Raw genomic sequence first — 13,695 nt, 5'->3', positions numbered from 1 at the left:
GCCCCTGGGTCTCTGGACCGGACCAGGGGGTAGAGTAATACAGGCCCCTGGGTCTCTGGACCGGACCAGGGGGTAGAGTAATACAGGCCCCGGGGCCCCTAGACCGGACCAGGGGGTAGAGTTCTAGACCCCTGGGTCCCTAGACCGGGCTCCGGTCTAGGGGCCCAGGGGAGGTAGGGGTACTGAGGGCCCCCTGGACCTGGTGGTACGTGGGCCTTATTGCACACTAGTTAGCACACTTTTTTTAGATTTTTTAGTTTATCCACAGTAAAACGCAGCCATCCGTCTGCCTCCACATTACAGACAGAAGAACCAGGTGGCCGACCACATGTCTCCCCTCCCCCCCCCCCCCCCCCCCCCCCCCCCCCCCCCCCCCACCCCCCAAATCCTCCACCTCCACCAGGTCACATGCAAAAAGAAACACACACACAAACACACACAATGCCATCGCCAAGCAGAAACCTGAAAACTACAAGCCGCGCAAGCAAAAGAAAATCATCTTAACTGTGATGAAAAAGAAATAACAATCAACGAACCGAAAAATATATATTTCTCCAGAAAAACAGAAAATGGAGGGGGGCAAAAACAGATTGAAACATCTTGAGTCTTTCAGCATAACCGATCGCCGCAGAAACAGAAAACCCCCCCTAGTATCTCTCTCCCTCGACCTTTCACCTTAGTCTCTGCCCCTTCTCATCGTCACACCACTGAGAAGGCGACAGGACAGACACACACAAACACACACACACACACACACACACACACACACACATCCCTCCGAAGCAAACACATGAAATGTGCAAAGATTAAAACGTTTTCGAATCGGACACAGACAAAGACCCTACCACGGAAAAAATAAACGTTGCATCTGGGCCGTGGATAAAGGATCTGAAAGAGAAGCGGGGTTTCATCGTTGGAGACGCGTGTCCGCGTTCTGGCTTCAGGTAACACTGAATCATGGTTTCAACAAAATGGCCGTCAAAAAATAAAATATCCATGGGTTTTCAAGTCCTGTATTTAAGACAAGTTTTCCCTCGTCGCTTCGGGGGCGTGTCTAAGCGCGTGCGAAGACCAAGCGGCCAATCAAGGCGCTCTGCTCCTCCTCTGGTTTTTTTGTGTTTTTTTCTGTTTTTGTTTTTGTTTTTTTAAGCGTTCCACCGTCACCTCTCCCTCGCTCCACTCAACGCACAAAGAGTTCCCCATCGCAGCGACCCGGCCTAGAGTCAGACTGGAGGTCGCCACAGTTCGTTGGCCGACGGGACAGGGGGGGGGGGGGGGGGGGGACTAGAGGGGTGTGGCCAAGCTACACTGGCCCCTCCCCTCGACGGGAGTCCGAGGAAGCCGTGAGATGGAGGTCCGACGCAGTGTCACTCCCCTCCCAGGGTTCGTGCCCAGAGACGCCCCAAAGTATTGGTTTCTAAATGTTACGGGCCCTTACGCCCCACGCCCCGAGCTCTGCAGTGTGGTCCCAGCGTCACCCCCTCGCTCTCGCTTCACAACCGCTGGTGTTGTCGTCCCACAGGAGTCCGGACTTCAGGACGTTGTAGACCGCAGCGCCAGGTGAGACCGTCCCCAGGTGAGGGCTGGCCCCAGGTGAGGCTGGCCCAGCGTAGAGGGCTCACTGGTGGGCTCCATCTTGGCTCTCCTTATACACCACCACCCTTTTTGGATCTGGACCGGGAAGGAGAGGAAGAGCAGAAGCAGGTCAACCCTAGCTCGGTAATGATCGTTAAACATTGACATTCAGGGCACTTTCATCCAACGAGACTTACAATAAGTACATTTGTCAGAAGAAGGAGAAAACACCATATATCGCTGTCAGTACAGTACGGAGGTCATAGAACCTAGTACCAAGCACTAACAATCACTAGGTTAACCCCATCCCCGTATACAACAAAGATAGCTAGGATAAGACGCTATACAATGCCAAGTACTATTTTTAAGTGCCAGGATGTATAACATTCAAAAACGTGTGCGTAAGAGGGGTGAGGGGGGCTGTGCAGAGTCTGGGTGAACTCTGAACAAGTGAGTCTTCAGTCTTTTGCAACATTAAACCCAGCTACCGTATATACTATAATAGAGGCGCCAACAAATTTAAAACAGCCAAGTATCAAGAGGGGAGATTGTGAAGTTAAATTTGTTGGTGCTTCTGTTATATATTATTTACGGTAGCCGGTAATCGACTTGTGTGGACTTCCTGGAAACATGGACCTACCGGTAAGGCAAAGACTTGCAAAACAACCTCCGGTATGCTAACTAGGTTGTTGATGCTTTGTTTTATGTGTATGGACCCTAGTGATGCTACTGCAGAGGTTTGGTGTCATTTTGAGCAATATTATTAGTTAAATATGTTGATTTGGAAGCGTTCACACCGCCCCTAACCAATAACATGGAAGCCAGTCGGGCTTTTACAGTGCTCCGAGCATTAGCGGGCTAGCTCTATACTCGATTATCAACGGAAAAAATCGTCTGGGAGGGCTTATTTTATGGGTCTTCATGCCGAAAAAGACCCCGGGTTAAATTTCCGTCTGAATTACACTTTTAAGAATTAAAGAATTATTGAAGACGACACGTTTGTACATATGGCTATGAACACACACGATGGATACGTTTCCAGACACTTCTCTCCTGCAAGAAGTGAACGGGGACACAAATAGCCCTTCGTATACATTACACAACCCCCGGGGTTAATAAGTGGATATTAGATGACATGGTTGGCCCCTGGTGGACGGGCTAATCCGTTCCAAACATCTTGCTGTCCTCAGAACACGACAGCAGCCTGTTGTTCGCGTTTGGGCTCGCTAGATCTTCATGTCGTGTTTCAAAAGTTCATGTTTTAGAGTGGACCACAGATTTAGATGATTTTAAAGGATTCACAACTAAAAAATACCTGAAGATAACAAGTAGCCTTACCTTGTTTTTGCAGGTTGAAAATGTATTCGATTTCTGTTGAAGAAGACAGACAAACAGTGTTACCATCATCATTGGGTCAACAACAGAAATATGTTCCTAGATAGTGAATCATGAAGGTGCTATTGGACATTATTAGCAGTAGTGGTGTTGAACGCTACCGTACGGTAACTAAACAGCAGCAATGTAGAACATTATGTACTGGTCATCAATGAACACACTGTTGAACATCATTGATCATTGTGTTGTCAAAAGCTACAGTAATAGTAGCGATGTTGTACAGTACACTATTGGTCATTATAAACAGTAGTGATATTAAAAGCTACAGTAATAGTAGTGATGTTGTACACTACACTATTGGTCATTATAAACAGTAGTGATGTTAAATGATAAAGAAACAGTAGTGATGTTGGACGCTACACTACTGGTCACCATTAACAGTAGTGATGTTAAACACTAAAATATTGGTCAGTATTAACAGTAGTGATGTTAAACACTAAAGTATTGATCAGTATTAACAGTAGTGATGTTAAACACTACACTATTGGTCAGTATTAACAGTAGTGATGTTAAACACTAAAGTATTGGTCAGTATTAACAGTAGTGATGTTAAACACTAAAGTATTGGTCAGTATTAACAGTAGTGATGTTAAACACTAAAGCATTGGTCAGTATTAACAGTAGTGATGTTAAACACTAAAGCATTGGTCAGTATTAACAGTAGTGATGTTAAACACTACACTATTGGTCAGTATTAACAGTAGTGTTGTTAAACACTAAAGTATTGGTCAGTATTAACAGTAGTGATGTTAAACACTAAAGTATTGATCAGTATTAACAGTAGTGATGTTAAACACTACACTATTGGTCAGTATTAACAGTAGTGATGTTAAACACTAAAGTATTGGTCAGTATTAACAGTAGTGATGTTAAACACTAAAGTATTGATCAGTATTTACAGCAGTGATGTTAAACACTAAAGTATTGGTCAGTATTAACAGTAGTGATGTTAAACACTAAAGTATTGATCAGTATTAAAAGTAGTGTTGTTAAACACTAAAGTATTGGGCAGTATTAACAGTAGTGATGTTAAACGCTACACTATTGGTCAGTATTAACAGTAGTGATGTTAAACGCTACACTATTGGTCAGTATTAACAGTAGTGATGTTAAACACTAAAGTATTGATCAGTATTAAAAGTAGTGTTGTTAAACACTAAAGTATTGATCAGTATTAACAGTAGTGATGTTAAACACTAAAGCATTGGTCAGTATTAACAGTAGTGATGTTAAAAGCTAAGACAACATTAGAGATGCTGTACGCTACACTATTGGTCAGTATGAACAGTAGTGACATTATTGAGGGTTAATAACCAGTCTAACCTTGCCTTTAGTGTGATAGGTGACGGTTGCTAACCAGTCTAACCTTTAGTGTGATAGGTGACGGTTACTAACCAGTCCAACCTTGCCTTTAGTGTGATAGGTGACGGTAACTAACCAGTCTAACCTTTAGTGTGATAGGTGACGGTAACTAACCAGTCTAACCTTTAGTGTGATAGGTGACGGTTACTAACCAGTCCAACCTTGCCTTTAGTGTGATAGGTGACGGTTACTAACCAGTCCAACCTTGCCTTTAGTGTGATAGGTGACGGTAACTAACCAGTCTAACCTTTAGTGTGATAGGTGACGGAAACTAACCAGTCTAACCTTTAGTGTGATAGGTGACGGTTAATAACCAGTCTAACCTTGCCTTTAGTGTGATAGGTGACGGTAACTAACCAGTCTAACCTTTAGTGTGATAGGTGACGGTTAATAACCAGTCTAACCTTGCCTTTAGTGTGATAGGTGATGGTAACTAACCAGTCTAACCTTGCCTTTAGTGTGATAGGTGACGGAAACTAACCAGTCTAACCTTACCTTTAGTGATAGGTGACGGTAACTAACCAGACTAACCTTTAGTGTGATAGGTTGACAGCAGCTCTGACGTGGTCACTATACTAGTTAGTTAGTTACAGTATAGAGGGTGACTAACCAGCTAACCTTACCTTTAGTGTGATAGGCGACAGCAGCACTAGTTAGTTACAGTATAGAGGGTAACTAACCAGCTAACCTTACCTTTAGTGTGATAGATGACAGCAGCACTAGTTAGTTACAGTATAGAGGGTAACTAACCAGCTAACCTTACCTTTAGTGTGATAGATGACAGCAGCACTAGTTAGTTACAGTATAGAGGGTTAATAACCAGCTAACCTTACCTTTAGTGTGATAGGTGACAGCAGCACTAGTTAGTTACAGTATAGAGGGTGACTAACCAGCTAACCTTACCTTTAGTGTGATAGGTGACAGCAGCACTAGTTAGTTACAGTATAGAGGGTTACTAACCAGCTAACCTTACCTTTAGTGTGATAGGTGAGAGCAGCACTAGTTAGTTACAGTATAGAGGGTGACTAACCAGCTAACCTTACCTTTAGTGTGATAGATGACAGCAGCACTAGTTAGTTACAGTATAGAGGGTGACTAACCAGCTAACCTTACCTTTAGTGTGATAGGTGACAGCAGCACTAGTTAGTTACAGTATAGAGGGTGATTAACCAGCTAACCTTACCTTTAGTGTGATAGGTGACAGCAGCACTAGTTAGTTACAGTATTGAGGGTGACTAACCAGCTAACCTTACCTTTAGTGTGATAGGTGACAGCAGCACTAGTTAGTTACAGTATTGAGGGTGACTAATCAGCTAACCTTACCTTTAGTGTGATAGGTGACAGCAGCACTAGTTAGTTACAGTATAGAGGGTGATTAACCAGCTAACCTTACCTTTAGTGTGATAGGTGACAGCAGCACTAGTTAGTTACAGTATAGAGGGTGACTAACCAGCTAACCTTACCTTTAGTGTGATAGGTGACAGCAGCACTAGTTAGTTACCGTATTGAGGGTGACTAACCAGCTAACCTTACCTTTAGTGTGATAGGTGACAGCAGGACTAGTTAGTTACAGTATTGAGGGTGACTAATCAGCTAACCTTACCTTTAGTGTGATAGGTGACAGCAGCACTAGTTAGTTACCGTATTGAGGGTGACTAACCAGCTAACCTTACCTTTAGTGTGATAGGTGACAGCAGCTCTGACGTCGAACGCGCCCCAGCTCGCCCTCCGGTCCAGACCCCCGGGGGGGCTACGGTCCTTGGACGACCCAAACGTCAGCGTGGGCAGGGAGGAGGGGCCCGTCTTAGCCCCGCCCTCTCTGGCCTGCGCCCCGCCCCCGCCCCCGGTCGGGCCCCTGGGCTCCAGCCGAGCCTTATCGGGGCCCCTCACCCCGGGCTTGTCCTCGTCCTCCCTCTCGGGGGTGAGGGGCCCGAAGGTGGCCGAGCGGCCGTGGGGGACGCAAGTCCTTCGAGAGTCCGGGGCGAACGTGACGGGCTCCGGGGCCGGGGGGCCCGCTGCCGCCGCCGCCTTGTCCCTGCCCTCGGGCCCCAGGCCGGGCTCGTTGATGAAGGACAGCCCCCACTGGTTCTGGAAGATCTCCCCCAAGGCCTTCTGATTGGTGGGCGGTGCCTGCGGGTCGTGGGGCCGCGCACTGGGCAGCACAGGTTGCATATTTAAAGGGTAGATCAGCAGGGCGCACTTCTTCAGTTCGAAGGCGTCCCCGTCACCGCCGGGCCCCGCCGCGGCCCCCGCTTCCCCGGGGGGGAGACACGAGGCCTGGGCCGCGCCCGGGGCGAAGTACGTCCCCCCCAGAGGGTGTCCGTTCCCCGGGAGGGGCCCGTTGGTAAAGCTAACGGAGGAGATGGTCTTCATGGCGGACATGGGCACCTGGGACAGTCTGACGGGGGCGGGGGGCGGGGCCACAGCTGCCGCCGCCGCCGCCGCCGCCTCCTTGTTGAGGTTCTCCTTGACCTTGCTTGCATAACTGATCTTGGGGACGATCTTGGCGCTGCTGTTGTCCACGGGGAACACAGGCGGGGGCTTGAACAGCGTCCACGAGTCCTCCTTGGAGGGGGGCGACAAGTGCTTGCCGCCGCCGCCTTTGTGCTTCTCGTCGGGTTTCTTCCCGAACACCGCCACGCCCTTCCCCTCGCCGTTCTTCCTCTGGGGGTCGACCGCCGTGGCGCCGGGGCCCTCGCCTCGGGGGGCCGCGCGGGGGGGCCCCTCCAGCCGGGAGGACAGGCCCTTGTCAAGGGAGTCGGGGCTGGGGGGGCCCCGAGGTTCCCTCTCCGCCTCCCGGATCACGTTCTCGGCGTTGCGGACCATGGCGGCGGCGGCGCCGCGGGCCCTCAGCCTCTTCTGGCTGCTGTAGCCGCCCTCACCCGGCCCGTCGGTGGCCGGCCTGCCGCCGCTGGAGTACCCGTTGGTGAGCGGGCCGCCGGGCAGCCCGTTGGGGACCGGCGCCGCCTCCTTGTCCTTCCCGGGCCTCAGCTGGTCGGAGCTCTGCTGCCTCCGCAGTTCCGCGGCGGCGTTGTTCCGGCCGGCGGCCCTCGGGGGCCCGGCGGCGGAGGCGAGCGTCGAGGAGGCGGAGCCGGGGTGGGTCTGCTTCAGGGTGGAGTTGATCACTTGTCGGTTGCCATGGCTACCGGGGGGATGGGACATGCCCGCCGGGCAGGCCGAGGTCTTCTCCGCGGCGTCGTGCTCCGATCCGCCGGTCAACCTTCTGCTTCCTGCGGAGGAGAACAGCGTTTACGGTCACTCCCACCACAGCCACGGCCGTTCACGGGCAGGAAGAGAGGGCATCCATTCATGTCACCCAGCGTGACGTCACCCTACCTTATCAAATTAGTTTAGAACAATTGTTTGTTTACTTGATTAACTGTAATTAAGTGGAACTGTCATGAAACAACGACATGCTGAACACCAGCGATGTGAAGAGCGATCGGGCCGCCCAGTTAAATATTGATTGACTCAGACGTGTTGCATTATAACATGGCTCCTTGATTCAGACGTGTTGCATTATAACATGGCTCCCTGAATCATACGTGTTGTATCATAACATGGATCCTTGAACCAGACATTTTACATTACAACATGGCAAAATGAAACATGAGTCGACATAAACATCCTTAACTGTAATTATTTAATTAAAATCATGTTTTCTTTCCATTCTATCAGGTATTTTGTGGCATTTACTTTTTGTATAGCACTGCTTCAAATGAGACTTCATTGAACTATTAAAACTATAAAGACATATGTTATGGTGTATTCATAATGATCTCGCCTAGCCTTCACTTCACACTAGATCACTTACAAGTACTGTTTATATTTAAAACCCTTGGCTTCAAGCTACTCAGTGAATAGCTTGATGTCAACAACACAATGCAGATGAGTGGGCATTGTACACATGTACTAAACAAACGCTGGTGTTTATTCGCCTCACAAACTGCACAGTCATTATCAACTTCAACAACACCCGCTGTCCTGCAACCGACTGGACATCTACAGCATTTAAAATCCTTTCTCCTACCAAGCAGATACATGCATGACAGACTGACACATGCAAGACAGGACGACACATACATGCATGTTCTCATTCTGAAGCAGGTCCGGCTACTCTGAGGCCAAAACATCCAGACTGCGTCCACATGTAGTCTACAGAAACATGGAACAACCGTTTGTAGGGTTGATACATCAGACATATCAGCTGTGACAGTCATGGCTGTGCCTGAGAGGGGGGGGGCTAGCGGCACTAGCTTGACTATTGGGACTAGTGGGTCTAGGGGCCAGGCAGGCCTGCTGGGGGGTGTCCGAGGCGGTGGCCGAAGCGTGGGGGTTGGGGAGGGGGGCAGCTGTCTGCATCGCTGCCCGCTGTGTGGACAAAATGCAACAGGGCCCTGCAACAGGGCTAGACCCGATGCTAACACTAATGACCACTCGTCAGCCACTTAGAAGTTTCACAAACAACATGCTTAATGACACACGACGGCACTCCCCAACAGCGAGTGGCGCAACCCATACGAACCCGTGAAAGAATGCAAAAATCGACCCTCTGGTCCGTTACAAAAGCCGAGGTGTACCACCCACTGAGCGAGGCAACTTCTTTAGCTTTAGCATTAGCATTGGGAACATGGCCGACCGGAAACGGCAGCCGCGAACATTCCATCGGAACCGGCTCGCGTTCCCAAACTGGACACAGACGATGTGGACGCGAACCCGATCCACTCCGGGCTCTATTTTTAATATAGACGCTATTGCAGCGGGGCACCGTTGGACTGTGAACCCGGTGTCCCGCCCGGAGAGGGGGCCGCGGAAGGTGGGGGGGTTGTAGGACTACCCGGCGGACCGGGAGTAAGAGTATGGGTGAAGGTCAATCCCCGATCTGTCAAAGAACCAACTGTCACCCTAACCCGCACCCACACCACTAGCCCTGCTCCCCGCTGACGCTGGACCTGGTTCCGTTTACACGACTGATCCTGGTGGGGGGGGGGCTTTCTACCAGTTTAAACCAGTTAACAGCGCTGGTTTAATACGTAGTGACGAATTGTTAGTCGCTTGCAACTTGTAGCTCGCAGAACACTCCCGATCCCCCGAACCACGCCGGAGCTAACTGCTAATGCTACCAGCTAGCTGGAACTAGCAAGCTAGCAGGTTAGCTGAATGAGGCTAGTCGGCTACATAAACTGGTTACTTAGTTAACTGCTATAGCTAGTGGTCTTATTGACATCGGGCTATGAACCGACTAGTTGACATAAGCTAGTCAGCGTGCTAAATGCGGTCGGCTGACTGAGGTTAACTAGTTAGCGGAGGTTAGTCGACTCGTTGACATTCGCCTGCTAGCCGCTAGCTCGCTGAAGCTAGCGGCTAGCTGTCGTTCAGCCAGTTAGCCCTGGCCGCGCTAGCTCACGCGCTAGCTAACTTTTCTGGATGTTTTCTCCGACCTGTTTTCTTCGCCTGCGTTTCCTGGTGCTGGAGGTGGATCTGCTCATGTTTCACCCCATTCAGGTCCGCCGCGGAGGGTCTGTCTTCGGCGTGGGGGTGCTGGTGGCGGGGATAGTGTCTCTCTGGCGGCCGGTCTCTGGGCTGTTCCTCCATCGGAGTGCAGAGTACCGGGGGTTGAGCCAGCAGTCAGCCCCGATCTGCCCGACCACCGCCGGGGGGAATCGGAAGCTATTTGCAGCCCAGTGTAAACGTCAGCAGTAAAGTCCAAAAGGCAGACTATTCTGGGGTCGTCCACCGCCCCTACAAACTAACCACACTGAGCCTGTGCGAATCAATAAAGTACAGCAGATATTTGAAAATTGAAATTCGTAGGACGTGGACGTTGTGTCACACACTGGGTAAAGTGGCTGGTTTTAGAGGAAGTCCTGCTGCTGCCGAGGCGGGGAGGGGTTCGAGCCCGGGCTGTGATCATATGACCAGGGCCGCTGCCACGTCTCCATGCCCGGGACATGGGAACCCAACGTGCGGGGCATCTTTGGTGGTTGTGGTTTAATATGTTTAATGAAAATAACTAAAACAGAGAGGGATCCTAGGTGGTGGTCATGTGTTTAATACAACTATAGAACACAGGTAGGGATCGTGGGTTGTGTGGGGTGTGTTTAGGAAAATAACTAGGGACAGAGTTAAGGATATGCTATTAAAGTAAGTTAAGTAGTGGGTTGTTTAACGTTTTATATTTGTGTTTACTTTTCCTGTTGATGAGAAATGAAGGGTTGTGTTGGAATTATTTCCACTATTTATTAAACGTTGTTAGATGATAAATGAATTGAGTCTAGTAAAGATTGTATTTGTATTAAATTAAATAAATACATTTTGTATGTGATTATTTTACATATGCCACGATTTATAATAACAGGCCTTTTAATAAAAATATTAGTTATCCTTGACATAATAAGAGAGAGTAAACTCTAAGCTCTCCCTTGCTCTAATTTATGAGCACAACTGGTCGCTGGCATCAGGTCGCTGTCTTTGTGGAATGTGAACTTCTGCAGCGGTGACGTCTCTTCACTGCACGGACATGAGCAGCTGGGCTTCACTGCCTTACTTTTACCATTTAGCATTTCATCTTTGTTCCTAATCTCAACCTTACATGTACATTTCACACACAGCCTACAGGCTAACAACAAGTCGCATCATGTTGGATATGGTTTCACCAAACCTTTCACTGAAGGCATCTTTGCAGAAAAAAAACACATCACATGGAAAACACTGAGTGATACGGAGAAGTGTGAGTGGTTGTAACCACATCAATCCAACCCTTACAGTATTTCCATGTATACACAAATCCTCTTTCGACTGGAGCGTATAGTTAGAACATAATTAATGGCTGATATAGTCCCTTAAAACAAATACAACATTATCTAGGCCAGGGTTACAACATATTAGTACACTGTGTGTATGTTTGTACGGGTCATCTGTACAAACATACTATTTATACAATACCAAGAATTTGCAATCGAGGAAATTAATGAAACAATATCTGAACGGGCCACCAGATGTCAGTGAGATCCCTTTAAACAGTTGGGTACAGAGAAAGCCCTTGTGGCTGTGCACCTGAACAGTGAGCAGCATCACAGCATCACAACATCGCAACATCCTCCGGCTAGCAGGAGGGGCTGAGGCGGAGCGCATCAGACGCAGGTGTGGGGACCGGAGGGGGCAGAAACTTTAAAAACATTTTTTTAAATTCTGTTACGTATTATGTATAATGGCCCGTGGTCTTGAAGAAACAAAAGTCTTAAATGGGGTATGCATAGGCTCTTTGAGGTGAGTCAATAAAAAAAAATTCTGTAATGATGGTTTTTAATGTTATTCTGCAAAACAAGCATTGGACTACTACTGCCTGCCTTTTCACAATGTCTGACTGTGGTGTAAATGGCCATATGAAAATAAAAAAAAATCAGTTAAATGTTTAAACACACATTTATTTGCGAACGCTATTTATTAATGTATTGTTTCAAAAATTGTAAACTGTCTTCCGAAAGAGGCAGAGCAGAGAAAATGCTGCTTCAGCGCCACCGTGTGGTAGATAATCCATACTACCATTGCTATCCGACAATCTCTTATTAAACGGCCTCTTTACCGCAAGGTCTGATCTTTGTAATAGCTTGTAGCCATTACAAACTAAAATATATCATTTTATTTGATTTATTTAGCCGACACTTTTATAAATCAACTTCAACCATGAAGATACAACCCAACATTGTAAGAATCTGTGGACTGTTCCAACTGGTAGGGGATCTATCCATCATACATCTGGGTGGACACTCCCACTTGTGATGTCACTAAAGGGTCGATTTCTAAATGGCTTGTAATAACTAATCAACATCACACCTGGTGGTATAATTGGGGCCCCTTAACTTGAACTGACTTGGTAGGATTAGTTAGTTAGGGAGAGTCGGTTGGCTTGTGTCACTAGAACTCCTATCTCCACAGATGAAAATAAAGGTCATCGATCATCTCTAATGAAACCTTAAAACATCTACACACACATGCACAACATAAGTGGTTAGGTCATGCTTTTATTCATGAAGAACACTTCCATACAAGGCCGGGGCCAGGGTTTACAAATAGTGCAGGAGGGGACTATGCAGCAACAAAGGTCACACACAACAGACACAAAGTAACAAGTCTCAACTGACTTGGGCATTGAGAAGGAATTAGGTTCAATTTTTTTTTTTAGCGCTACAAAAATGACCTCGGTGACCTCATAGCTGGCTGCGGAGTGCCTCCATCAACTCTTTTTCAGCTCCATCCCGGGGAACGAACATCACACTGGACTTGGCAGAAGGTTCTCGTGGAGGGAACACGTTTTCCTGGATCCTTGTGTGGGTGTTCTGGTCTCCACGGTAACGTACCTCAACCTGAGGGTGTCATCCCTGGTGTGGTCGAGAGATTAGTATATGTCCGGGGGGAAACTTCTAGGGACCAGATTTAGGTTCTGGTCCAGCCTCTCTCTTTTTTTCTACTACTACTGCTTAAGACACCAGGGTCAGCTTCTACTGCTGTATATCTCGGTGAACACCATCAGCTTCTACGGCTGTTTTCTCTTTTCCTTAATTTCCTCCAACCCGAAAATCAACGGTTCTGAATCAAAATGCACACAGAGCAAAGGGGATGATGGGCAACCAAACACAAAGGCAAGGTGAATGATAGTGTGATCACACAGGGAGGATCTAACATGCAACATCAACAATAAAAACCCAAAGTTTCCAAAAGTCCCAAAGTGTCCGTAGACGTCCTTCGCAGAGGAAAACCACGCAGGTCTTCAGCTTATGGTTCAGAGTGAACTATATTTCTGTGTCGAAGAACCGCTGAAGCTTTGCCGCCTCGGGGTCACTAAGTCGGGGGATTTATGTTATACGTTGGAGAATCTGACGGGGTCCACCAAATGTCACTAATTCAGCTACAGCCGGTGATCTTTAGATGTGAGGGCGAGGTCTCATACAAATGACCATAATATTATCAACCTCCTAAACTAGTCGGTCACGAAGGAACTTGAAAACGTAGCGTGCCAGAAAGGAGTGGAGGCGGGTCTAGGTTCTTACAATGCATCCACCAGGTAGTCGTTACCTCCGGCAACAGGGTATTTTGGTTCCATCGGGACCTAGCTCCCCGCGGCGTAGCTTCTCGTGGCGTAGCTCAAACACGGCGTAGCTCCCCACGGCGTAGTTATGACGGCGTAGCTATGACGGCGTAGCTTCCCGCGGCATAGCTCTCTGCGGCAAAGCTCTCCGTGGCGTAGTTACGATGACGTAGCGCCCCGCAACGTAGCTATGGTGGCTTAGCTTCCCGTGGCGTAGCTACAGTGGCGTAACTACCCGCAGTGCAGGGGAAGCCCAGCCCGGCAAGCATGTCGGC

The 13,695-nt window shown here is 48.3% G+C and overlaps 1 protein-coding gene across 2 annotated transcripts; it reads right to left on the bottom strand.

Moving 5' to 3' along the window:
- Positions 1-386: 386 nt before the first annotated feature.
- Positions 387-10,274, bottom strand: nufip2 (nuclear FMR1 interacting protein 2). Of its 2 annotated transcripts, none has more exons than XM_056594585.1 (4): positions 9,774-10,274; positions 6,006-7,562; positions 2,914-2,946; positions 387-1,671 (listed from the first exon to the last, which is right to left on the bottom strand). In XM_056594585.1, the coding sequence occupies exons 1-4, from the start codon at positions 9,925-9,927 to the stop codon at positions 1,619-1,621; spliced, it is 1,797 nt and encodes a 598-aa protein (XP_056450560.1). In that variant the 5' UTR covers positions 9,928-10,274; the 3' UTR covers positions 387-1,618. The 2 variants fall into 2 exon arrangements, with proteins under 2 accessions (XP_056450560.1, XP_056450561.1); XM_056594586.1 differs by lacking the exon at positions 9,774-10,274 and adding an exon at positions 8,858-9,767.
- Between the last annotated feature and the right edge of the window lie 3,421 nt (positions 10,275-13,695).

The sequence above is a fragment of the Gadus chalcogrammus genome, chromosome 7, assembly GCF_026213295.1.
Source record: "Gadus chalcogrammus isolate NIFS_2021 chromosome 7, NIFS_Gcha_1.0, whole genome shotgun sequence".
Classification (NCBI taxonomy): Eukaryota; Metazoa; Chordata; class Actinopteri; order Gadiformes; family Gadidae; genus Gadus; species Gadus chalcogrammus.
This window is presented reverse-complemented; position numbering and strand designations above follow the sequence as displayed.

What these genes read in the sequence shown, in the direction of transcription:
- nufip2 (XM_056594585.1), bottom strand. Translation starts at nt 9,927, where the DNA reads ATGGAGGAACAGCCCAGAGACCGGCCGCCAGAGAGACACTATCCCCGC. An exon ending in AACGCAGGCGAAGAAAACAG is followed by an intron (nt 7,563 to 9,773) that starts GTCGGAGAAAAC and finishes TCTCCTCCGCAG; the next exon opens with GAAGCAGAAGGTTGACCGGC. An exon ending in TTTCAACCTGCAAAAACAAG is followed by an intron (nt 1,672 to 2,913) that starts GTAAGGCTACTT and finishes TTCCCGGTCCAG; the next exon opens with ATCCAAAAAGGGTGGTGGTG.